This window comes from Corvus kubaryi, unplaced genomic scaffold (genome assembly GCF_017639235.1).
Source record: "Corvus kubaryi isolate FWS band 111438036 unplaced genomic scaffold, C.kubaryi_AGA036_p1.0 37398, whole genome shotgun sequence".
Lineage (NCBI taxonomy): Eukaryota > Metazoa > Chordata > Aves > Passeriformes > Corvidae > Corvus > Corvus kubaryi.
The window spans coordinates 23,861,199-23,887,411 of NW_024581137.1; the positions used below are offsets into that span (position 1 = coordinate 23,861,199).

The 26,213-nt window shown below is 36.4% G+C and overlaps 1 protein-coding gene across 5 annotated transcripts in view; it reads left to right on the forward strand.

Moving 5' to 3' along the window:
- The window catches only part of ANKRD28 (ankyrin repeat domain 28), a 119,026-nt gene that overhangs the window by 59,428 nt on the left and 33,385 nt on the right, over positions 1 to 26,213 (forward strand). For all 5 annotated transcript variants that reach the window (XR_006018544.1, XM_042043501.1, XM_042043500.1 and 2 more), the window contains 6 exons: positions 6,868 to 6,946; positions 17,181 to 17,251; positions 20,102 to 20,302; positions 20,952 to 21,039; positions 24,168 to 24,310; positions 25,374 to 25,586. Coding sequence is in view for 4 of the 5 variants with exons in the window: in XM_042043501.1 (XP_041899435.1) it covers positions 6,868 to 6,946; positions 17,181 to 17,251; positions 20,102 to 20,302; positions 20,952 to 21,039; positions 24,168 to 24,310; positions 25,374 to 25,586 (795 nt within the window). In the remaining variant the exon portion in view is untranslated. The remainder of the gene's footprint in view (positions 1 to 6,867; positions 6,947 to 17,180; positions 17,252 to 20,101; positions 20,303 to 20,951; positions 21,040 to 24,167; positions 24,311 to 25,373; positions 25,587 to 26,213) is intronic.

Here is a 26,213-nt window from a genome sequence, read left to right on the forward strand (position 1 = left end):
GCATGCAATGTGGAATGGTGTGCAAATAGATAGTGTCATTCTGCTCTCCCCTAGATAAAGGTGAAACTCAAATGTTTCACCTTTTTTCTGTAAAACTATAGATAGTCCTCAGGTTTCATGTTAGGAAAGGAACTTGGTTGCCTGGGATGTTCCAATAGTCAGAAAAGGAAAGGACAGTTGTTTGGTTATGAAATACATTATAGTTGGTCATTGTTTTTATAGACGCTAAAATTCCAATTTGGCATGTGTGATACTTTTTTTCTCCCTTAGGCTTTCACCATGACAGATAACTTATTGTTCAGGAGAAGGAGGTTTTCTGACCAAGGTTCCCTGCTTTTACTCATTCATTTCTCATGGTGGAAATGTGAATATAGCTTGATAGTTTTTATAGCCAAATTTCTTAGTCAGTTAAGACTGCCATAAGTAATGACATCAGAATAGATCAGATTTTTAAATTTTTGTAGTTTTTAATGCCACTCAGCATGGGTTTCTCCAGTTTTGCTCATCTCATTCATCTAGACTCAAACTTCTGTCCTGTTTCTGAAATAAGCCCATATGCAAAATCTGACCATATGCAGTTGCTGAGTGTTTGATTTTGATATTTGGAAAATCAGATTTTGGAGTGGAAAGTTAGTGTCTCCTTTGCAATTATATAGCTAGTAGTCATTTCTTTTAACATGCTACAAGTATGGTGCTTCCTGGTTGTTTTGTGGGTCAGTGTAGAACTACTCAAAATTATCTTACCGTGGGATTTTATTTTTTATTTTTTGTTCCTTGTGGCAATTTAGAAAATTGTGAGCCTGCGCTCTCGAGGAACGCGAGTGTTTAGAATGATTTATGTTCAGGTAAACTCTTGGTTTGTCATAAAATGGTGCTCTGGTGACCTTTTTCCAGGCTACTTTGTAGTTCTCTTCTGGCTTACCTTTTATTTTTTATTGTAACCTACAGCTGCTATCCAGTTTTTTTTAAGGCCTCCACAAACTCACAGTGCCACGAGTGATAATCATGAGTAAATGATTTTGTGGTTTAGTCCATGGTGTGGCAGTTTTTATTATTGTTGTTGTTAATATTATCATTATTATCAGGTAGGAGAATGCACTATTAAACTGGTACTGAAGACCTTAACTAGAAACAGCAGTGGGGTTTGGCAGATTACAGCTGGCGTGACCCTTGTTGCTAAAACCACTTCTTTTCTGCTACAAGATAAGGTCTCTTGAGCCAGTGATTGCTCTGTCTTAATGAGCAAAAGGGCAAAGATTCCTCCCTGGTTTTTTGTGATTGTTTGGAGGTCTAGATTTGCTCTGCCCTCCTAATAGATGGCTTGAAGAGGGTATGTTCTGAAATGTATTGAGAAGTGATAAGGTCTTACTAGTGAAAGTTTAATACTGGGCTTTCAAAAATGTTTCTTTCGTATGCAGTACAAGTGTTCATACAATAGGAGCCATGACAATTAGTTCAAGAAATTAATGCAGTCAGTATGACAAATCTAATAATTTCAACTGAAATGTAGCTTTTGTGTGACTTCAAAGGATACATTGTGGTTAGCCATGTAATATGTATTATTTTTGTGGTTACTGTCATGCTTTCTTCATATTTTAAGCATGCAAGAGACCATTAGTGTAACATTAGCTTGCTCTCTATATTGCATACGCATCTTAGTTTTGAAACGTGGTGAGAAAATTTTTGCTTCCAAAAATTATGTCAACAAAATTAGTTAGAAAATTGTTAAATTTTGACAATGCAAAGTTCTGAGAAATGATTTAAAAATACAAGAAAAAAATCCAAAGAAATAGGAGATGAATTACAGTTAAGGTAGGGTAGGGATACAGTATTAATTTCTCACATATTTACAAGTCTTGAAAGTCTGGTACTTAATCTTTTTCTTCTAGTTTCAATTCACTAATTGTCAAATGCTAGCTATGCATTTTTAAGACCCTGTTGTGATTGAACATACTTCCGAAGAGTTAGTCCTCATGTCTGGAATCAAGTACCTAAAGTAAATTTCTAAGAAGTTTAAAGTTGGAATGTACAGGCCATATATTTACATGGGGGGTTTGTTTTCATATGGGAACAAAAAATTTAGTTAGACAGTTATTCCACCTGAGGAAATGATTCTTCTAAAAACTGTAGCAAAATTCGTAACTAAAATTTGTTCTAATGACTCTTGAGAGTAGCGCTGGGACTTCACACTGTGGTACTGAACACTATCAAAGGATTGGAAATGCTTTGTAATAATTTCTTACACATTTTTTACCAACTCAGGAGTTACACATCATCCTGGTTGAAAAGCCCTGTCTCTCCAAACTAACTGAAAAATCCACTAAGAATTACATTTAAACCCAGTTTCACTTAAAAGGAATGTTTGTTAAAGCTACTGCAGGGTATGTTGGAATTGAAACTCGCTTAAGATTTGTGATTGTGTATTTAGGATTGATTTCTACCAGGAACAGATGGTACTAGAAGCAGACAGATGACAAGTCCTACAGCACAAAACACCTATTAAATGATATTTTGTAAGTGTGATCATGAAATAATGAGAGTGTATAAAGTGTTATTGCAAAATTTGGTTTTGAAGAGCAGATAGGCTATAGAGTTTTTATGAAGGGGAAAGTTGCATTCAGTCTATTTCAAAAAATACTTTAACTCAAAGATTCCAGATCAGTAGATGTTGAACTATTTGAAGGGCAAATTGAAGTTATATTCTAATATACTCTTGGGGAAGTCATAGACTGGTTATGGCAGTCTTACTGGATATGCATGGGATAAGGGATCTGCCTTTAAGTCATCTAGTTCTTGAAAACTCCCTGTAGTTGTATGTGGTTGCTCTAAATCGATTGCTGAGACAGAACCCAAGCCAGGAATAAATTGTTTTGTCTCAAAGGACACTTTTAAAAAGAGGTAGGTTTGAAACCTGTATCTTTAAACTAGCATAGATTTGTCCATTGTAGAAGTTTTGATCCATTAAATAAGTAATGAAGCAATTAAAGCTTTTGGTTTAGGTCGAAAGAGACAAAGGTGGCATTACCATTGTTCTAGGTTAGGAGAGTTTATGAAGAAGTTCACAGTGCCACTATCCATGTCACTTTATTCCAAATTTGGTTTTAGCAGGGTCATAAGGCCTTCTCCTATGCATTTCGCGTGTTGCCATCTTATGCAAACTCCTGTGTAGATTAAATGCTTGTGAAACTTGATAAATGGAAGTACTGGGAATGGCAGGATTATGTATTTTTCACGTAATGCAGCCCAAAGGTACATACAGATACGATGCTGGGGCTTTTGTAACTCGGAACTGAAAACTGATTCCTTAAGAACTGAGCCCCTTTATTGCTTTTTAGTTTAATGACAGCATTGACCAATATCTGGAATTAAACTTGCAAGTTTCTTGTTGGGAATATAAATTCCTTTGTTGTTTCTACTGGAAATAACAAGTTTAAAAAAGTTGAAAGTTCTCTTTCAACCATGTATAACCTGCTTAATACAGTCAGTGTGATCTTTTTCCTTACTACCATTACAGCTGATTTAGAGCTGTAATAGTCCCATTTGCCTTGCAGATTTTTGAACTGGAAAATGTAGCTGCCACAACACTTGCTTTTCTGTGTTGTCAAATATTGCTGCAACACTGCAATACTTGGAATTAAATAGTACCAACAGTGTTAGATTTTACATTCTGTGTAACAGTAACTATTACGTACAAAATCCCTTCTCTAGTGAAACTTTTCTTTTAGTGTCATTTAAGTTTATGAAATTAAAGGAAGAATGTTAGAGCCAGTATTTATATTAGTATGGTAATATCAGTGCTGTAAGATGTCGGCTGCCAAAGTTCTTTGTTAAAGCTAAAAGCTATCTTAGTGTTGTTTAATGTAGTCCTTTATATGCAGCAGTTTGTATCTGCAGATGAAAGTCGTTCATCAAATTATTACTTTCTTAATAAAAAGTAGTTGATCTGTTCAGCAGTACTTTAGTAGCATTTAAAACACAGAATTCTTTTTCATTTTAATCAGATAACATTTATTAAAATTCATTAATTAAATGTAAGTCTTCAAATGGAGCAAAATGAGAATTTTCCTTTAGTGGAAGTAAAAACTTCTTCATGAGAGGTTGCTGAATGCAGCATGTCTGCTTCTTTTAACAAATTCTGAAAACCAGGTTTTTAAATACAAAACCAAAAACTATTGCACAGACAAGTTAAATTTTAAAAATATTGTTTGGAAGCATCAAAAAAATGCCAGCTATGAAACTGGAGGGGAAAGAAAGGCCAGGGCTTCTGTCAAAGCACCCTCAGCATGTGGAATATTTGTGGTCGGTAGATACCTTGGGGCTTGGGATTGTTGAAATACCAAACTCCGGAGTTGACCCAGAAAATGACAAGCCCCAAGTGTCCCAGCAGTGCTGCCCTGGTGCTGCAGAGAGCAGGGACATCTCCAACCTCCTGCATACGTATGCTCCCAGTTTGTACTCCCTGCTGCAGAAGTGGGAGTTGGGCTTTGAGCATTTTCAATTTCTCAGCTTAAGAGCAGCAAAACTGAAATATTTGCATGACTGGAAACTCACAGCTTGGAAACAGGAGTGGTGGAGTGGAAATGTTTCTTGTATTTAAGCTGCTTTTATGTTTGTATCTTGGTGATTTCAAGATGCTCAACAATTTTGTTACTAGAGGTTGGATTTTTTTGAGAAATATGTTTGAAATTCATCAGAAGTTTGGACCATGGATGTTTCAGGGGAATACATTTGTGGCTTGGTGATTAGTGTATTTCTACATAAAGATCTCCCTTCTGTCCGCTGTTTTATTGAAAGATTTCTGATTCGTTCTGTCACATTGGTTACTGATAGGACTGAGTTACTGTGTTACTGAGATGTTAAAAAAAAACCCCCAAAACATAACAAAGTTACCAACAACACAAGTGTGATGGAACCTTTTTATAATAATCAGTTTTGCCCTTTGAGTGGGGAACGCAGTTCTTGCTCATGTTCCTGTCTAAATTCTGTCTCTACAGAAGAATGTGCTCATGGCCCATCTTATTTTCTCTAATACTATGATGAAATTGCAGACAGGGTACTATCATATTGTGTTCCTTAAGCTCTAGTTTATACACTCTTTAGCATTACAGAGCTCTGTCCTCTGTACTGGAGGAATGAAAACAGATTTTCATTGCTGGCTGGTCTTTACTGTCTTTCAGCTGGAGAAGCAAGTTTAATATTTGTATTGCTTTTCTTTTTCCCTCGTGCTTCTAGTATTTTTCTTTTTCCTTTCCTTTTTCTTCCCCGCCCCCGCCCCCCCCCCCCCTTTTTTTTTTTTTTTTTTTTTTTCCCGGGATAGCAAGTCCTTGGTGCCAGGGGCCTGTCTTTTATTATCCTAGATGTGTAAGCTGCGTTTGAGACATCCTGGCAAGAAATTGGTGAGATACTATGTGGTGTTAGTGAAAAGTGTAGCATTGATTCCTTCGGGTGCATCAGTGTCAGGTTTGCACTGCTCAGTTTGGAATTTCTTGCGTGTAATTCAAAAAATTTTGTTCGGAAACCCTGCTAATATGGTGAACTGTGTAGCTTTGACTTTTTCTGAGCAGGGACTAAACAGAGAGTAGGTTGGTTGGGGCAAGGGGTTGTGTGTGCGGTGGTGTTTTCTTAGAGGGGGTGGTTCAAATGTTCTGAATTCTGAAGTTGTCCTTTAAGTTTTAGAAGAACTTCTTGGGTCTCAGCTCCAGTTTTGCTGTAAGATTTTTCCTGCCATGAACTCTAATTTTATTCTTCTGTGATGCTAGCTCTTGAGTCAGGATTCACTAAATAAGGTTACTCTAGCAAGGGAGAAGAATGCTTTTCACAATAAAATGTCAATAAAAAATGTGTGTTAATTTTATGATAGTCGTGACACAACCGTTGAATTAATAGAAATATCTTGTCACTTAAAATTTCTTGCTGCATATAATCTTGATCCCTCACCCCCAGTGTATTTGAAACTCTACTAAAAAGATCCAGACATCCAAGCAGAGCTTAGACCAGAACCAGGATGCTGACTGATTATCTGTCTCTTTTCTGATTTCTCACCAGCCTTCCCTCAGAGAGCAAACTGGTTGGTTCTTGTTCATTTTTATCACCCACTGTGATGTGATCTTATTTTTCTGATTTAGCTGTATACTGGTGCAGGGAAATTGGCACTCATCCTGAAAGAGTTGAGAGATATTTTTTGTTAACCTTTCAAAAGAGAATCTTCATTGGTATATATTGTGCATTGATAAATAAGATCTCTTACCTTCAGAAAGACCTTAGATCAGCTTGAACTAATTAAAAGTACTGGGTGTTACTTGCAGAGTGGGTTTTTAGCAAAATAAATTTCACCTCTATCTTTTCTTCACTTGTTTACAGTAAATGAAAGAGTTGAAATTGGATTCCGCTATAGCTTCTTTTCTGTTTTCTGTTAAAATAATAACTTCTGAAATTGCTTTAAACTTCACAAAGAAAATGTTTCTCACTAATTGTTGCATATGACAATAACACAGTTTCTAACTGTGTAGGACAGACTCGAATTCTTGTCTCTGGAGACAAGTGAATGGTGATTTATGACTGGTGGATTAATCTAAAGATGTGATGAGCATCCTGTGTGCATCAGGAAAACAGGGGTTGACTGTGTAGGTGTTAAGAGCTCCTTAGGGAGAAGCATGCTTGTGCTAGTAAATGTGACTGATGTCTTTAGAGTAATTAGTCCTAGTAAATGTGACTGATGTCTTTAGAGTAATTATGCTTTTTTAAAAATATAAAATGTACAGTATTTGGAAGATGAACTTTTATGCAGTGTTTTTCATAACATACAAAATGCTAAATCATACTTTTTTTTATTTTAAATAAAACCTTTTTTCCCCCCTCTTACCACAGGATAATGAGAAAAGGACCCCTTTACATGCTGCTGCCTATCTGGGAGATGCAGAAATTATTGAACTACTTATTTTATCTGGTATGTTCTGTTCCTGTTAATGGAAAACAAATAACTATGCGCATCCAAAGAAGTATTTATGTACATCTTAGTTTGTGTAGCTTTTATTGAGACATTTAATGTACTTGAAAGTAAAGATGCTTGTACTGAAATTTTGGGTTCCAGACTTATTAGTGTTACAATACTGTGTAGTTGTGCTCTAAAATATTTCTTTGTAGAAAGCTTTCTCAGTTGTAGCTATTTTTATTTGTAGCTTGATCAGCTTTCAATAGTTCAACACTAGTTTAAAGAAGTAGTAGTGTGTATGTTATAGGTAGATGTTAGCAGCATTGCTGTCATTCTGAAATGCCCTTCAGAAATGCAATTACATTTGAATGTAGAAGATGACATCCAGAGTTGGTTGTATTATTTTAAGTATCTTTGCCTGTTGGCTTAAATGCACAGAATATGATTAGAACCAGCTGAAAATGTTGAAATCTCATCTTTTTTCCCTATTTATTTGTACTAAGAAAAATTCCAATTTCTGTAAAACAGTATACTTTGGGGTTTTTTTTAAAAAAAAAAAAAATACAAGAAACTAAACCAAAAACCTAAAGAAGAACGTCATGACTGAAGGACTGAATTGATTGTCTTTGATCTTGGACAGACAGGTAGCTTGCGGCTGAATCCATAATACAGAGCTTTAAGCTTATATAGAAAGATGAAACTTAAGCAGTCCCACAGAACTACTTTAATCTCCAGTCTGCTTAATTGCACACCTTACCTGTGCAAAGCTGGCTACTTCCACTACCCCATCAACCCTTTATAACAAATTCTGCTTTAAGGACATGCCACTTTTAGGATTGTAGGAGTTGCTTCCAGACCTTCAACTGAAATTGCTAGGCATAATTTAATTTGTTATAATTTTAGGATGATGTAATATTTTCATTATATATATTAGTTATACTCTCTTTAATTATATATACATATAATAAATATACATGATGTGATACTAATTAATATAGCTATCTTATGAACATACTCTATAGTGACATTTTGTTCAAAAAAGTTCACTTTTGAAGAGGCGCAAGGTTTGAAAATCTAAAAAAGTGCTGTTTTTCCCTAACAAGAAGAAAGGCAAGTTCTGATGATTCTTGAAAATATATAGTGACCCTTTTCAACAACTAACAATGTTACAAACTTTGCAAAGTTGTAGTCAGCTACTTCTGAGAGTGAATCTTCAGTGGTTTGGATGAGCACAGTCCATTTACCAGAACTGTCATAGAACAATATACCCCTCTCTCAGGCATAGGCCTTATAAAGAAGGGAAATTCTAGTTTAGATGGGAATGAAACAAGACCCTGACTGGTGGGCAGTGGTAGGAGAAGAAGTATTAGTCCTGCTATTTGGGCACATGGCATGGGTTTAAGTATAAGGAAAAATGGAGAACAAAGAAGGGAGGTAAGAATTAGGGCTGTACGAATAATCCAAAATGGAGCAGTTGCATGGAGAGCTTGTGGGTGCTGAAGTGTCTGCAGATTGTTCAGGGATGATGTGAGACATTGATATGTCCCAGACAGCATTTTTTTAATGAAAATTAAGATTTGCTTACAGCAAAACAATGCATTGGATAGCTGCAAATCCAAAGATTTGAAAGCTGCGGCAATGTCAGTCCAACCTTGCTGTGCTCACATGCTGTGCTCTGGACTTCAGTACCATGTTGTGCCTTGCTGGAGAGGCACAGCCTCCTGAAAGTCCTAGGGAGAGGCTGCACTGGGAGTGAACCAGGGTGGTACAGTGAGGGATGCACAGGTAGGTGTGAGTTGTTGACACATTTGTGAGTGAGTGAAGAGGGACATCAGTTGCAGGATGAAAGTGATGTCTGAGTGTTCAGGCTGTTCAGTTTGCGAGGCTATGCTGTACTTGGGCACAAATCTGTATTACCTGCCTGCAAGCAGTAGTTTTAGGCAAGCCTCTTAAATCTTTAAAAAGCAGTCACCAATTTAGTCTTCTTCATTTCTGGATGCTGGATTTGAAATCTTTGTGGTTGGTGAAGTGTGAGCACTCAGCTGTATCAGAAGTGCTAAGCCAGCTGCTTCTCAGAGAAATCAGGTCTAAGTGTCTCAAAATGCACAAGTTATGATTTGTCTTTTAGCTCTCTTAATTGAAAGATGAGGAACAGAGGTTAAGTATATTTATCCTCTCCATTTCATATATTTATCCTCTCCATTTCATAAAGATAAGGAAAATTCATCTGTTGTGTTTCAGCTGGAAATCAAATCTCTCCTTTGAGACAGATGTATAATGTTACATACTAATAGATGAGCATTAGGGAGCAAATAAAGAACATCTATTACCACAGCAAGGCTTGAAAACTGTTGTGTTGTAAGACCTCTTTTTTAAAATTGAGGAAAGTGGTTTGTTGAATAAATAGCATTTCTGTGCAACCATCTCCTCTGCAGTAAATTTGCATGTAAAAATTGTGTATGTGACTTTAACTGACCTATTGTAACATACCTGCACAAGGAATTGAATGAAGTATAGACTGCTTTCATCCTAGCATTTCTCACCTTGTGAAAGCTTGTCTTTGCAACTTGTAATGTCCTCTAACATAGCTTTGCTGGGATGTTACTAGGAACCACTTTACAGTTTTTCTGCTGTGCAAACTATTCTACAAAGACTGTTTCCTTTGATGTTTTTATTCCTTCTTCAAACTGGACCTCAAAATTACTGAAGTCACTATTAATCTTTCCACTATTCAGTGGCTCTTACTTGATTCTTTCTCATTATTCTCTATTCTTAAAGTGTTATTATACACTACTTACACATAGGGTTTTTTAATTTGACTGGAACGTCTTTTTCATCCTGCTCCAGGGGTTCCACATTGCTTTCAAATATGTATTGTGGATCATATGTTGCAGTCACAATGTCTTTATATTACTTTGCTATAGACCTAAGTAACCCATATTGCACATGCTGAAGATAAAACTGATTGAGCCTTTTTGCTGACTTTTTTGGAGTAAGTTTTCAGTCTTTAGAGCATTCTTACTTGGTTGTTGAATTCTTGAGATATTTTCCTTAAATCCTAAGGTTGCTCTGTGACCTTTCCCATTGTCTTTTCACCTGGACAAGGAATCTGAAGGTGATGGTTTGGATACAGGCTCCAAACATCAAAGAAAATTGCTTTACCCAGTTTGGGCCTGGACATTTAGATTGCCTTTTGTTTTTTATTTCAAGACTGAACACTGATAAACTTGTCCCCTGCAGATGTGAATGTCTTACCAACAGATTTTTCATACCACTGTGGTCTGTGGAAGTCTAAATTTTCAAATCATCTCTCACTGCTGGATTGTAGCTTGATGAGCAATTAGCATTCCTAGATTTGTTGTGTAGGGAGGTGACCAGTAAATAAAGAGGAGGCATGAAGATTATTTATAACATCCAGGAGGATAGAACAGAAGTTTATATTTTAGTCACTCGAGAATCATAATTTTAGAAGCCTTTTCCTTTTTGTATTACTCTGGGAAGAGTAGTAACACTCATCACAGTTGTTCTTTTTATGACCTTTGTAGAGCTCTCCATCCTCATGCACAAATACATCTGTCTACTTTGCATAATTGCACTGACTTTAAGAGTGTAAACAATGGGAAACTACTGAGAAGTAGAAAAGTATAATAAAGTCTCAATTAACTGAATGTCCAGCTTTTTCTTCTTTCCAAGAAGTCCTGATTTAAAAAATCAAACTCTTCTTTAAGTCCTGCAAATGAAGTGTTCTGGTGAGGCTTCTTGCTTTATAAAAGAACCATTCTGTCCAGTTGTCCCATGATTTTTAATACCATCAGAGTCTACTGTGCCAGGAAGTGTCACATGAAAAGCAGAACAGATGAGTGTGATCACAGAATGTGTTCTTTTGATTACTAACTTTTTCCACTTATTTTCTAAAATTAACATGCAGATGATTATTGCTTTCACTGAAATCAATGTAATTCACAAAAATCAACATTTGAATTGTCGGTTGTTTTCTTCTGAATAGATTTGGTTACTATATTGCATTGATACTTAAATACTAACACAACACGCTGATGTTTGCTTAACCCAGTATTTTCTCTGCATGAAGCTCAGTGTTACATGAGTATGGCCAAACTCAATCTCATTAAGGTTTGGCAGCCCCCGAGTTTTTGTTTCCTCTGGGTCAGCTGAAAAATGTAAGAATCATGCTGATGCTGGAAAGCTACCATTACAGTAATAACAGATTTTGGAAGCCAGTAAAGACCCTTCAGTGTTACACTGCTCTACCTGTATTTCTTCCATCTAATTATGAATCCCTGTGAGTATTAGAGATCCATGCAATGACAGTCACACAGCTCAGCTGTTGAAAGGCTCTTGCTATCTCAGCCCCAGCCGAATGAAGCTCCCTTTGTTTGGATTGCAGATGTACCCACGCACTGAAGGCGTTTCACAGGGGCCCCTTTGACACTGACTGGATCTTTCGACCTCTTCCTCTTCTTTTGACAGCGATGTTGGCTGATGTTTTTCAAACTGGCCTAACTTCCCCCTGGCAGCAGTAAAAGTCAGTTGCTGTGGAGAAAGTAGCTCTGATGTTCTTTGGGAGAGAAAATTAAGCTGACTCAGGAGAAGATAGAATTTCTCAGTAGCTTGAGTCAGAGAACCTCATGTTGCTCGCTGAAGCTCAAGGGGATGGCAGCTGAGAAGCAGCAGAAACTATGACATTCTAAAAGGAAATTGGCTTATACTGACAAATCAGTAAAATCCTGGAAGGATGGGTTTGACTTGATTGTGGATTTCCTCCCTTTTGTGGCCAGTGTATCTCCATGTGCTTTTGGTTTTTGTTTTGTGGGGTTGTTTTGGGGTTTGTGAGGGGTTTTGTTTGTTTGTTTCTTAAGGAACAAAAATAAAAACTGTTCTTGAAGTATCATTTTGTCTTGACAAAAGATTCCAGACCTGTTCCTCTTAGATTTTTTCACTATGCTGTAGATCTTCTGCTATGCATTTAGCTTTGAAATAGCAAGAGGCTTTCTCTCCATAAGGTCTTACTCATTATTTTTGCAGCAATGATTTTCCATGTATCCAAGTTTTCAATAGGAAATTACACCCAATTTCTATTACTCGTTATTCCAATTCATATCTCAAATCTTCTTTTGCTTTAAAAACTTCTGTGTCTCCTCCTGACTGTTTGCATATTTTTCTGTCTAAGGAAATGTTTTCTTCTCTATCTATTTATTCTTCAGTAGAGTCTGAGAATTTCTGCTTGCCAGTTTGAGTACTTCCAAGGTCTCTAGATAAAAAAGTGAATCATTCAAAAGGAAGAACTTCTGAACATATTACTACCTGTCAGGAAAATAATTAAATAGAATTTAATTACAGTAGGACTAGTGGTTACTCTCAGGGATTTACACCTGAGATGTTCCTAACTTCTCCAAGATAATTCCTAAAATTATTACAGTATACTTGTTTTTAAGACAAAGTTTGTTACTTTCTTAAATGCACTCTATAAAGATCTTATTTACATCTTTTCTTCCTAAATAGACATTTCAGAGCTTCAGATACTGAACACTGGGTGTCTGTATTGCATAACTGAATGAAAACACTTTTGCTTTCTTTGCTTATGTTATGATATTGCTCAGTCACTAGCACATCTTGTACAATAACAAAGGAAAATACGATCCTTGAGAATCTAAAAATACAGACTGCAAACAGAACAGTGGAAGGCAATTGACTACTTAAGTCAGTACTGTGAGCAAAGATGAAAATATCTTGTCAGTTCTGTTGTATTTTTTAATCTATTTCCAACTAGTGACACATAAGTAATTCAGCCACTGCATTCATTAGTCTTCTGAGGACATTTCCAAATAGGAAGAGTTCTGGTGCAGGGGAGCAGGGGAGGAGTGTCACAGCAAGAGTTTTTGTGAGCGGAACACAGAGGTGGTGTGAGACACAAGGCAGTGCTAAGAGTTGTGTGGCAGTTTATGGGTGAAGGAAGAGATGTGTGGTTGCCCCTTGCAGCATTTCCTGCTCAGTCGTTCCTTGTCTGTCTTTCTAAGAGATGGTTGAGATGCTAGCTCTTACTGGAATGTAAGGATATGGACACCAAGAAGTATGTAGAAACGTATGTTTCAGGAATTGGTGGCTAATAGCACATTTAAATGTGCAATTGCCACACGTGGACTGGTAGAATTAAACTCCCCAGGATCATTCTGTAAATCAGTGCACGTATTCAACTGGAAAATGTGTCTGTTGAAACATAAGTTTGCTAGAAGTAAGCATCACGAAGCTTTTCTGTAGTTTCTATACATTATTAAATAAAACGTCTTTCTAATTGTCAGTCTTGTGAGTACAACTTGGCAAGATGAAATGTAAGATTCAGGGACAAGGGAAGAAAATTATGTAATACTTCTCTCTCATTCCCTCCCCCAACCCCATGTTTTGCAGAGCAAAAGTCCTGCTTTTATATTTACTTAGATGTGTAAACTTACTGGGCTGTACTAGCAAAATTAGTGATGAAAGGGGTGATCTTGTTTAATATTTTGGCTTACTGCACCAACATGGAAGAATAATTTGCTTTGTTTGGAAGGTGATGTTTTAGGAGAGGGTCATTTACATGATTGGATCTTAAGTTCAAGTTGACTATTCCAGCATTGTGACTGCTCTCTCTGACAAGCCCCTTAATCCTTTTCCTGCAAACTCTACGGCATTAAAATAATTGAAATGTAAGAAATCTTATAGTAAACAAATGAGAAGTTCTAATAAACATGTTAAGACCAGGCCCTTGAAGTCTGGAAGATCCAAGGGACAGAGGCAGGGAGGGGGGAGAAGAGCAGTTTGTTTGGGTTGTTTTTTGTTTTGGTTTTTTTTTTGTTTTGCGCAGTGGGGATTAAGATACACTGTACTGTGCTTTGAAAAAGCAAACTGCTCATAGCTGGCATTTGAAATGTGAGAAATGCCCTGGTTAACATGTCAGCAGGTTGAGCTTCACAGGGATAATATTGCATTGGCAGTCCTGTGCAGTAGGTTATACACATGCATGTGTTCAGACTGTCTTTCAGCAAACTGTGAAGCAATATCTTAAAGCAAAAGTTATTTGGTAGAAGTGTAATACAATTTTATAACATTTATTTGCAGTGGTATGGAGTAGAGCTTTTCCTCAGATGATCAAGGCTGTAAACTCCCTCACTGTTGCATGGTAGGACTGTGATAGGTTTGAGGAAGCCCATGAAGGGTCAGGGAGGAACAGTGACATTTTCCCCAAATCATGTACTAGGCAGTGAAGAGCAGCCGAGAGGAGAATTATGTCCTCAGATGCAAGGCTGTTTGGAGAAGCTCCTTTATGAAATTTAAATGATTCGTGGCAGCATGGCTTCTTGGAGAAATTTAAGGGCAAAGTATCTCTCTATTAATTTAAAAATGTTATTTTGTTTAATGTCTCTAGAGCTGTAGATCACCCAATTCCCACATTAAAAATGCATATGTGTTTTTGTTAGTACATTTATTCTGATTATTGCTTAAAAACTTTGTCTTTCAATATAGAAAATTTGCAACTTTTTTAACAGTTTTTGTTGTGGAAGGAAAAAACAAGCTTGGTGGTTCTTTCTTAAGTAAGTCCATCAGAGATTCAGATTTGTTATCAAAAGTCAACTTTGGCTTTTCCCGTGTCTGAGAATCTACAATTCTTTGTGTATTTGAAAAGTTAACTTAATTTAGTATCTGTACATGACACTGTTTTAGTGTGCTAGACCTAGGCTTCCTTGTTTCTTTGGGTGGAAGGTGACTTATGGAATGGGGGGCATATATTGCTGTTATTTTTGTTCTTTTGAGAGGACCATATTCCTTTTAGATATCACTTCAAATTTCCTTAGACATTTCTCTGGCTAATGCTGATTTTCTTTCTTACTTTCACATACTCTTTTCTTTTAGTCTTAGCAAGTGTGGTTAACTTACCATTGTGAAAGCCTTTTGTATAGTATCTTTTCATATTTATTTCTTCTCTCTTCTGGTATAGTTTTTAGGCCGTGTTAAAAGTACCAGAAATGTCAATAAAATCTTAACACAGAAACACTGCTTGGCCTCTAAGCACATTTTCACTTAGAGCTAGAGCTTAGGTAACTGCTGCTGTTTTGGAGTGGAAATGTGCATTTCTCCACTTCTGGTGGGCACGTTTCCTTTCCTGTCTTGGGCTTCATTACCTGGATGGTTCTGACCTGACCCCAAGTCTTGCAAATGCATTTTCCTCAGGAAAATCGGGATGGTAATTAATGACTTTCTAACTCACTCAAGTTCTTTCAAATGCTTTAAAGACATTTGTGTCCTAGAGTAAGAGATAGAAATCAGACTGTGAAAGTCTTTATTCCTTGTTTGTTGGCTAGATGTGAAGTCAGGTGGAGCTTGGAGTATGATTTTGGCTCTTGCTTTTCTCATCTGCTAAAAACAAGATGTGGCCAACAATTACCTGGAATATAATCAAGAATTACAGATACTTTTGAAATATATTGATTACATTCTCACTTACCAATCATTACTTCATTATATTTGTGATGTCATTCATCACTTACTGTCTTTTGGGAAGGATTTCTAGTGACTTTTAGAATACTCAAATTCTTTCTTTGCTGGAGTTCTGTGCAAGACTTGATATAGTACAGTACACTATGGCACATGATGTGGTGCAATGCACCACTGGGTCCTTAGGATGTTTGACAAAAACAGATACTTGCAGTATCTCTTAAATTTCTTTTAGATTACAGGGGTTTTCTTCAAGTGGACTTGGACTTTTTCTTCCCTATTTATTAGCCTTATTTTTCAAAAACTTTTGCACTTAGGAAAATAGGATGACATCCTATTCTGAAATTTAGATAAGGAAAGATGGAAATCCCTGAAATTGCAGCCAGCAGTTAGACCTCAGTCTCTGTCCAGTGCCTGGAAGACCTGGATGAAACTGTAAATTTGGATCCTGCATCAGCTTCCGTGTTCTGTTCTTATGACTGAAAGGCATTGATTGATTCAGAACTCAAGAGAATTGACTTCAGATATTTGGTTTGCTTAGTATATACAACCATGATTTTGTACACAATGCTATGTTTCTTGATCAGGTGGACTGGGAGAGACTTCTTTGTGGGTGCAGGCCTTGGATCAAAATACCCTGTTTCTCAGTTGAGTATCCTGACTTGACCTGCCAAGCTTTTGGCATCTTGTTTCTTACTGGCCTTCCATCCTTTTCTGTTCTTTGCATAGAAAAAACTGCAGTGGGTTCTGACATACCAGTATTATGTTTAGCCTGAGCAGTTAATCAGCATTAATGTTACTGTTCTTTCCAACAGTATTTCCAAGAATGTAAGATTCTTGGAATGTAAGATTTTGTCTAAGCTATCCCTGTAAAATCTCAGAAGTTTCAAAATAAAGATGGATAAATTTCCAATCAGGGTATAAACATCCTACGAGGTTATATATGTGTGTATATCAGTAAGAGATTAAGTTATTAACCTTAATCATTAAGTTTTCTTGTTTGTTGGAGTTCACTGGAAGTTAAAATGTAGTTCAGCTGCTTCCTTCAGGGAAAAGAAGTTCCCAAACCCTTCTTTCCTTTTATCATTAAGGAAATAATTAAAATCCAAACCCAGGCTTGTGTCCCTTAGAGATGTTTGTGCAGCTTTATTTCCTGGGGACAGGGACAGCTGTTCCTTGAGTGTGCTTTCAGAAGTAGAGAGGTGTGGCTGTCATGAAGGGAGGACCAGGAGGTCCTGGCGGGGGTGGGGCTTGGTGACCTGCTAGAGTAGTGAAGATTTGTTCCCAGACTAAGTCCCAGTAGAAGAATCATCCTCATTCTGTATACCTGTCCATCAGATATGGCAACCACAAGGCAACTGGAGGCATGGGGAGTAAATGCAGCGTCTTTCTATATTTTAATGGAGAATTTCAAGTATAGTGGGAAACTATGAGATTTTTATTGCTGTATGAAGGCAAGGAATTCGTCTTTCTTACACAGCAGCCTTTTATGTGGCTTTGGAAGTGCAAAAGATTATAGAGGATGACCTAGTGTAAAAGTATATTTTGATGTGGAAGAGTATTATTGGTGCAGTCTTAAAAGTATTTCCTCAAAGAGTTGACTTCAGCTGGAGAAAAGATTCGTTTTCAATTTTTTGCATGAAAAATGCAAAGAAATGCCTAGAATAAGTAATTTCCAGTAGTTCTATCTCTGTTCTTGAAAATATTTCAGTCAATTTGTAAATATATTTTAAATTTCTGTTATTTTTATTTTTTGTTACAGGAGCTAGAGTTAATGCCAAAGACAGCAAATGGTTGACTCCTTTACATAGAGCTGTAGCATCTTGTAGTGAGGTATGTTGCTCTTTTTGACTACTTTGTGTTACAACAAGACATCTCAAATTACCTTCTGCCCATTGTTCATTTTTTAAAATGTGAAGCTACTCCAAATGTTTGGAATTGCAGAACATTTTTGCAGCGGTTTGGCCTGTTGAGGGTATATATATATGTATATCTCTTGCTTGAGCACTAAGAAAGGAGGACAGCTATAAACTTTGAGTTCTCAGCTTTGCTCTCTGTGACTACCCCAGCAGAGGACTCTGCGTGCAGCGTCCTCAAGTCCAGTTTACTTCTCCTAGGGTAACCAGAATGGCTCAGCAGGAGGGAAGTACAGATGAATTAAGATTTAGAACAACTTTTACAGCATGTTCTTTGCATTTCTTTATTTTTTTACATGCTTATCTGTTCAGGCATTGAAGAAATAAAAGGTTCTATAAAGGCTTGCCAGTGTCTTTTTAAAAAAGTGATTAATTAATAGTATTGAATATCACTTAAAAAATTTTAAGTGGAATGTAGACTTTCTTGAAGTCTTCCAGTTATACAGTTGTGAGAATATAATAATGCAAGAAATCACTTTGTTATTGTTTCTCTGTGGTGGTTGTCCTAATAAAAAATTTAAATGCCTGTAGAAGATCAAAACAAACAGAGAAATGCTGAGCTTGTTATGTGGAAGAGTTTATGCAAAACCATCTCCTTTGAGATCCTGAATCAAATTGATGCTCATTTCAGTACGTCTCAAATAAAGGTTTTTTATTAGTAAATTTTTGTTTGGGAAGATAGAATTGAATATTTTAGTTTTGACAAGCATTGAGCTTCAAGCGTTTGATCCATGAGCTGTCTAAATAAGCCTTGTTTCAGTTTTTGCTTTTGAATTCCCTGGATAAATTGCAGTATTTTGTCACTAGCATTAATAGCAAAGTTATGTAGAGATCATGTTATTCAAAAAAACAGCATTTGAAAATGAATCTTCAAGGGCGCCTTATTCCCAAATGCTGTTTGTTCTTGGGATATTTTTAGGCTGTTCCTTTGGGAGCTGACCGAAGCACCAAATGCTGCGTTCTTCAGAGCTGAGGAACAATAAAAGCTCTCCACATCAGTAATGCTTGCAGAGGCAGAGGAGTGCTGCAAACAAACTGGGTTTAAATGATAACTTCAAGAAATTCAGCCACGGCCATAGTTATTTTTAAATATGGAAGATTTTAAACAAAATATTAATCAAAGGCAAACAAGACAAGTAAACCAGTCAGATGTTTGGTAGACGCTTGTCAGAATTCTCTATTTATAAACACAGTGAATCGTGGGAGCCCATATACATGGTTGATATGTGTAAGCACTGTATTCTAGCTGACAGACCTATATGGGTTTGGGGCACTGGATAAAAAGCTGTAATAAAAATACTTGATAATGATTTCATTAAAACTTCTGGACTCTTGAAGTAAGGACAGCTGCAATTAAACAAGGACACTGAAACTTAAAAAATAGCTGGAGTTATGGATTTAGCTGTCAGCTGCACAAGTTCAGGCAGCTTCATGTCAAGACAGTCACATTTTTATTTGTGTGTGCCTGTTGCAAATTAAAAAAAAAACCAAACCCAAAGTAGATTCAGTCATGAACTTCATTAATGCACATAAAAATGAGATTCATTATTTTTATACTAATGTTATGGTGCTTCCTTCTGCAAAAAAGGTAATAGCTGTTCTAAAATTTCCTTGTTCTGATATGATATTTCTTACTATTTGGGTTAAAAATACAAGAGTTAAAATATAATTAGTTTTTTAAAGTACTAAATCTACTTCAGTTTCTCAGAGAGAAGAAGACCTATTCAATTTTCTTATTCAATTACAAGCCTGTGATGCAGTATTTTCACTTTTGTGTTTGTTCCTATGTAATTTTTTATGGAAAGTACAAGAAATTTAAACATTTTAAATATGATTTATTCTAATATAAATAGGATCAATACTGAGTTAGCATTCTGCTCACAGCTGAGAATAGTACTTTACTATTGTACCACAGTGTAATTCAAAAGCTCTAGTAACAACTTGTGGTAACATGTTTTAAGTTCAAAGTGGTAATCAATTATTTGTATGCTCAGTGACTGAGTTGGCAGTCGCCAAAAGCAATTAGTGAATCGTGGGAAGGTCACACAGCTGATGCAAAATGCAATATTTATCATCATGTTGATACTACCAACACGTTTATTTTTTTATGCATTCCAATTGCGTGCGCATATTTTAATGGGATTTGTTTATCTTGCTGTAAGAATTACAGTCTTATTTGTCAGATTTTCACAGCTTGTAACAAAAGGAAATGAATAATCATTTGAGAGATGGAGTTCAGTGGAATATTTTGAAACGGTTTTCATGAGTTTTGCAACAGTGTATGTTGAAACTTCTTGTGACCGTGCACTGTTTTATCTGTGGTTCTCTAAATGTGCATTTAATCATCTTGAGTTTTGCCATTTGTAGACTTGGTCAGTTGCAAAATTTTGCTTGGCAGATAGATGAAAATTCATTATAAGTTCATAGTACTTCACCAATCCTTGGCTAGGGAATCTCCTAATGGAAGAAATCCTAGGGTGGTTAATTAAACTTTGGAAATCAGTTGTGATGACAAAACAATTTTCCATGTGGCTTAAGGAACTAGATTAAAGACCTGGAAATGGTTGGTTTGGTTAAATCATTCATGTCCTTGAGAACATCCCCAAGTCTGGATTTATGATGAAGTACAAATCCCAAAGTGTCCCAAAGATTATGTTTGCAAATGAACAAATTGTAAAGAGTTGTTTTTCACTGTACTGTCCTTAAATCCAAGGCTGTCATTTGAGATCTTTACTAAGTGGCTTGGTTTTTTTGTAAATGCTTTCAGGATGCTGTTCAGGTGTTGTTAAAGCATTCAGCAGATGTCAATGCTCGTGATAAAAACTGGCAGACACCCCTCCATATAGCAGCTGCAAACAAAGCTGTGAAGTGTGCTGAAGCTTTGGTGCCTCTCCTAAGCAATGTAAATGTGTCTGATCGAGCAGGCAGAACTGCATTGCATCATGCAGCCTTCAGTGGACACGTTGAGGTAAAAGTTAATTTTCTTAACTTGTTTTCCACTCATCATTCTGTCCCTCACATTTCTGATGTTTCATTTTTGAGTTTAAAACCATTTCTCCCCAATTCCCTCAGAAAACCCCAATGCCTATTTTGTATTTGAATTTGTTTTTTGTATTCATTTCTGTGCAGAAAGGTTGTGGAAAATAAATGTTACTTCATTTAATTGGAAGTTTATTACAGTATTCACTTTTCTTACGACAGAAGCAAATTTGTCAAGTTAAGTGGAATTAAATTAGTAACAGCTAAATTTAGAATGGAAAAAACAGGATATTTTTCTGTTCAGTAAATAGTGAACATAGAGAATATGTTGTCACTGAAGTTTGGAGGAAATATATGTATTAAGCTCTGACTCAGTAGTCCCTTAGTAATAACATGAAGATTTGAAAGATTTCATGGCTTTGCCATATTTAGCTGAGAAGTGTTGTTGTTGACATCAAGTTTTGTGTTCCTTACAGTCACTTCATTGTGACAGCCATTTTTTTCAAACGTACAGAATATTCAAAACCCAGCACATTTAAATGCTCTGAAAAGGCATAAATTTTTGTTTTCTTTTATGGTTTTCTCGGTTGAAGCAAAGTTTTCCATTATGAATAGAAGATTTCTCTTCTTTATCTCAGATGGTCAGCTTACTGTTGTCTAGAGGGGCCAATATTAATGCATTTGACAAGAAAGACAGACGAGCTATACATTGGGCAGCATATATGGGTATGTACATATTTCAGTTGATTAATACTGTAGTAATAAAGAAAAATCATCTCATGTTTTGTGGTTTTACATATTTCTAGGAAAAATATTTGCATTGTAAGCATTTAGGTTATCTGTGTCTGCCAAAAAAAATCAATAGTATAGTTCAAATTGTCTTGTAAATGTGTATTTTGTGGTGAGGAAAATCAATTTGTTGGAAAAAGAAAAGTAAGATAAGTAGTTTTATTCTTCAGAAAGGAGGAACTATGTTCTTCAGTCAGCAAGTCTAGTCACAGGTGGAAGAATTTTGCAGTAATGCTAAACAAAAAGTAAGCAGTTAATACAAGGGGCACCTGAAACAGCGGATTGTTACAGCATCCTCAGGGATTGTATTTTCAAAGAATATTTCATCTCTGAAACGACAAATTCTTGCCTTGCCATTCTTATTCCAGGAGAGGATAATTATTGTTCTTATGGTCTTGATCAATGCCCTGGCAATACTGTCAGAGTAATGTTCTTCCTTGCCTTTTATCAGACTTGAAAAGAATTGAATGTGCCATTGAATTATGAAGTGATCATCACAGCATAATGTTCTTAATTTAATATTTGAAGCTGGATGAGATTGCACTTCAGGTACCGATACCAGTGCTTGAAACCTCAGAAGTTAAAGAACAATCTTCATTATTGATCTAATGTTCTTTGCAATATTTTGCATTAGTGTTTTTTAATGTACTTACATCTGCAAAGCAATGTCTGTGACAATCTGTCCAGCCACCTTACTGAAGGTGGTTATTTGCAAAATTTTGTTGAATGAAAATGGTGCATGAAATGTCAGCAAACTGACAAGTGTCAGTGAGAGGCCAGAGACACCTTCTGGCTTGTGCATACCTTGATGAGAGAAAAGTCTTCAGTTTTTCAGATAAGCTACATTTATTCCAATTTTAATCAGTGCTGTTTTGTAGACCATTGGCAGGAAACTCTCTTAATGAACAGTCTATGGGCACGAAAAATGTAATTTAACTGATGTTGATCTACCTAAATATCCTTATAGACAACAGAGAAGAAAAAGCTTTTGAAAGTCTTCAATCAAAGTAAAAAAAAAAAAAAAAAAATTACATTCTCTCTCACAATTTAGAGCCATTGTACATTGCTCCAGTTGTTTGGAGAACACCTTAAAAGCTTTCCACCGTGTAAAACTGATCATAAAATAAAAAAGTTATGCTTTTTGTCACTCTACTATAAATAACTTTCTAGGGTTATATCCATTGTTTTCGCTTCCTTCCTGCTTTTCACCCGGCTCCATTGCTGTCCAGCTGCAAAGCTGCGACTCAAATGGACTTACATTCCTGTGTGCTGGTGTTGCCCTCATTGGTGCACTGGGATGTCTCTGCAGCACTTCTCACGTCAAGTACCTTGCTCTTCTCTCTGAGAGTCTTCCACTGATTGCTGCTTGCCTTTTCAATGCAGGTCAGGGTGTTTTTTTTTGTTTTTTATCTTCTCTTTAAACTTTTTTCTGCCACTGTTCTCTTCACTGTCTCTATTCCTGTCACTGCTTTCAATATTTTTTGTACTTCTGTCTCTCATGTAGGGCTTGTTTTCATTCTGATCCCCATTGTATTTGGGTCAGAAGATGAGTATCATGTTTGCATTTCTCTTTCTCTTCTTTCCTACTGTACTGAGGTAATTAAGTGAAATATTATTGCAGCACTTCACATTGCACTGGTAAAGTCTTATGATTTTTGTTGGTATAGCTAGGTGAAATGGTGTTTTGTGTGCTGTTGGGTATGCAGCATAAAATAACTATCACAGTGTCTGCATGTTTATAAAATAGCTTTGTCTATATTCCTTTGGGTAGGCACTTTATATTCAAACTTTTGCAAATTCTCTTAACTGCTTAAAAAGCAAAGACCCACACTCTTTGTGAAGCACTTAAACTGAAAGCTGGATTTGATACTTTCTACTTAGATGTCTGACTGGATAAGTATAAGTATTCACTGTGCCCCTCATCACTTCTTTAACTAAGGAAAGGGTGTCACTAGAAAGGTAAAATAAAGAGGCCCCATGTGTCTGTATGGGTCAGTTACAGAGGTAAAGCACCAAGTGTATTGTGGTCTGTTAAACTCACATATTTCTTTATTCTGCAGACTTTGTCATGACTGTCCATGTGTTTTCAGTGATGATGTGGCAGTTAAATTAACTACGGAGCAAGAATGACAGATATTTGGTTACTCAATTTTCTTGGCTTCTTCGCAGGCAGTGTCACAAGTGCCTACAAGCAGAGGAGGAGCATGTGGGCATGGAGGGGGAAAGCTCATTGCCCTTTGCAGCAGTGATGGGTGTTGGTGTTGGGGTCCCTGGCCCAAAGCTGGCAGTGAGAGCTACTGCCCACCACCTGAGGGTGGGCTCCCTGCTCTCTCTTCTCTTTTCTGCCTGGAACTTCCCCACGTCACTCCTTCCTCATGATCCCAACTCGACTCTTACTCTCCTTCCATTGTCTTAGGAGAGCAGCTGATGCTTTTAAAAGGCTGCAGCTCCTCAAAGACCATCTGAGTCAGTCTTTAAAATAGAGCTTTACTAAATCCTGTATGATGTGGCTTAACATTTTAAATGTTTTATGGGTAAAGGAAGTTGGACTGGAGGGATATATTTTTATGTACTAGTAGAGTATTTTCTTCTTTTTGTATTTGCATCTGTTTTTCAAAGTTTCTGCCTAAGATTTAAAAATCCTAATGGGCATGTTTGGAATTGGGGTGATGGTGGAAGATTGACAGTCATATTGTCTCTCAAGTTGTTAATGTAAATTTGCAGTAAATATTTAATAATGGCAAAGTTACTTTGCCTCTTTAGTTCTCAAGTCTTAAAAAAACCCCTTCTGTGTAAGCAGAGGACAAGACTGTGTTTTGAGTATACAAATTTATTTTTGCAATGTAAATGCTATGATTGGGTGTGATGTGTGGAGATGATTACTTTGTGTTGCTTTTATAGTTTATTATAGGATTAGGAAACAGGAACAATTCTTTGTTTTTCACATTAAGGTCCAAAGGAATAATGTCTTGATATGTTATAACAATTTTAGAATTACTAAGTTTGCAAACCTGTGCTGGTTAATAAAAAATGATGCTTCATTTTATTTTTCTTTTTTATTTTAGGTCATATTGAAGTTGTGAAATTACTCGTGACCCATACAGCTGAAGTGACATGCAAAGACAAGAAATCATATACACCCTTACATGCTGCAGCATCTAGTGGAATGATTAGTGTAGTCAAATATCTTCTGGATCTTGGAGTTGATGTAAGGAAAAATAAAACAAAATGGGAAATAATTTTTTGAATTGTTTGAAATGCTCTTGTTAGTACTGTAGCACACTGTTTATTTAGGGACGGGTTATGATATAGTGAAAGTATGCGAATGAAGATCTCTGGAAATACTACTTTTTCTTTTATAAACCCTCATTTCTCCATTAAGAGAAAACCTCCTTAAGAGCCTTGCAGATTTTGCACAATAATTTGAAAATAAGTGTGTATTTAATAGGGCTTTTTGTTTATTTGATATTTCTTGCTCTTAATGCATTGGACTGGAAGTCAGGAAATAGGAATTCCGATCCTAGCTTTGCCACACAATCATATTTGAAGTGCAGGAAATCCAGTGCTTTTGCTTCAGTTGGTAAAATACAGATGGTACTGACTTTCTACATGACATAAATGTTAGAAAATACTAAAAATTGTGAGAAACTTCAATACAACAGTGAGGCCATATTAATATTGAAATGTAAAATAAATTAAAAGGTTCTACAGTACCTTCCTGCAGAAAGCGTGTTAACAGTGAACTGTGAAACTGTGTAAGAAATCTACATTGTGAGTCACCATCTTAGTCTTGCGAGGCTGGAGATTGCAGCTCAAGCTCTGTATTGAGAAGTAGATCAGAATTCAGTGTCATGTTGTGTACAACAAGAAATTCTGTTTCTATATGCACACACACAAAGCCTCTTTGACCTCTGTTTTTAATGAAAACTTGCAATGCTGTTTTATAGAGGTCTGTGCTATGCTTTGTAGCATCTGTGCAAATTGCCACAGTTGATATTTTTGGCATGTGTGTGTTCTCTTAAGCTGCATACAGGAAGCTGGTGTGGAGACAATTGGAGGAGGTTGGCTCGCTTGTAAAGCAATCATACTCTTCCCCAGGACACAGATCTCAATCAAAATGCTATATCCAGAACTTGCTTTTAATTTGTGGTTCTGAAGAGTTCCAAAACTTAATCTCATGACATGCAATTTTTTCCTTTGTTAGAATTAAATGCTGCATTAAGAACAGCTTTTAGCCTACTAACTAATCTTGGGGTTTTTTTCTCTTACAGATGAACGAGCCAAATGCCTATGGAAATACTCCTCTCCATGTTGCTTGTTACAATGGGCAAGATGTTGTAGTGAATGAACTCATAGACTGTGGTGCTAATGTAAATCAAGTGAATGAGAAGGGGTTTACACCTTTGCACTTTGCTGCTGCGTCGACACATGGAGCATTGTGTTTAGAGCTTTTGGTCTGCAATGGAGCAGATGTAAATATAAAGGTAGGTGTATCCAAAGCCATCCATTCACACTTAAAAGTGCTGTACATCTTTATCAGAGGTAGTTTTTTCAAAAATACTTGTTTTGATAACATGGAGTGGTTCCCTCTGATAGATGGAGTATTTATATGAAAAGTACTACAGTGAAAATGAGCCAGTATGTTGCTTCAAGAAACTTGATCTGAATCTGGAAACCTCAATGGGATGTATTATATAGCCCAAAAGGATGAAGGAGAATGACAATACTGTCTGGTCAATCTCGATTACATTTAAATGTCAGAGTTCTGTATGATTTGTTTTCCCTAGTCTAGCCATATAAGTAAGAGCAAATAGTTTAAAAAAATGCAAAAGTACATGTTTTTCTTATAAATAAGTAACATGAATCAAATCAAGGCTATTTCAGGGAAATGTGTATGAACTGGCTAATTGCTGGAGCAGTTGAAGAGATGATAATGTTAGATCTTAGAATCTAATTAGGGAGATTTGGGAAGGGTGTATTAAAAATACAAGTATAAGTAGATCAGGCCTTGGGAAGTAGATGGAAAGTCTGAAACAGCTGGTGTTCTAATTACTCCAGCAAAATTGTGTGAGCAAAGTCACATCTCTTTCACATCTCTTACTTGGTCACAA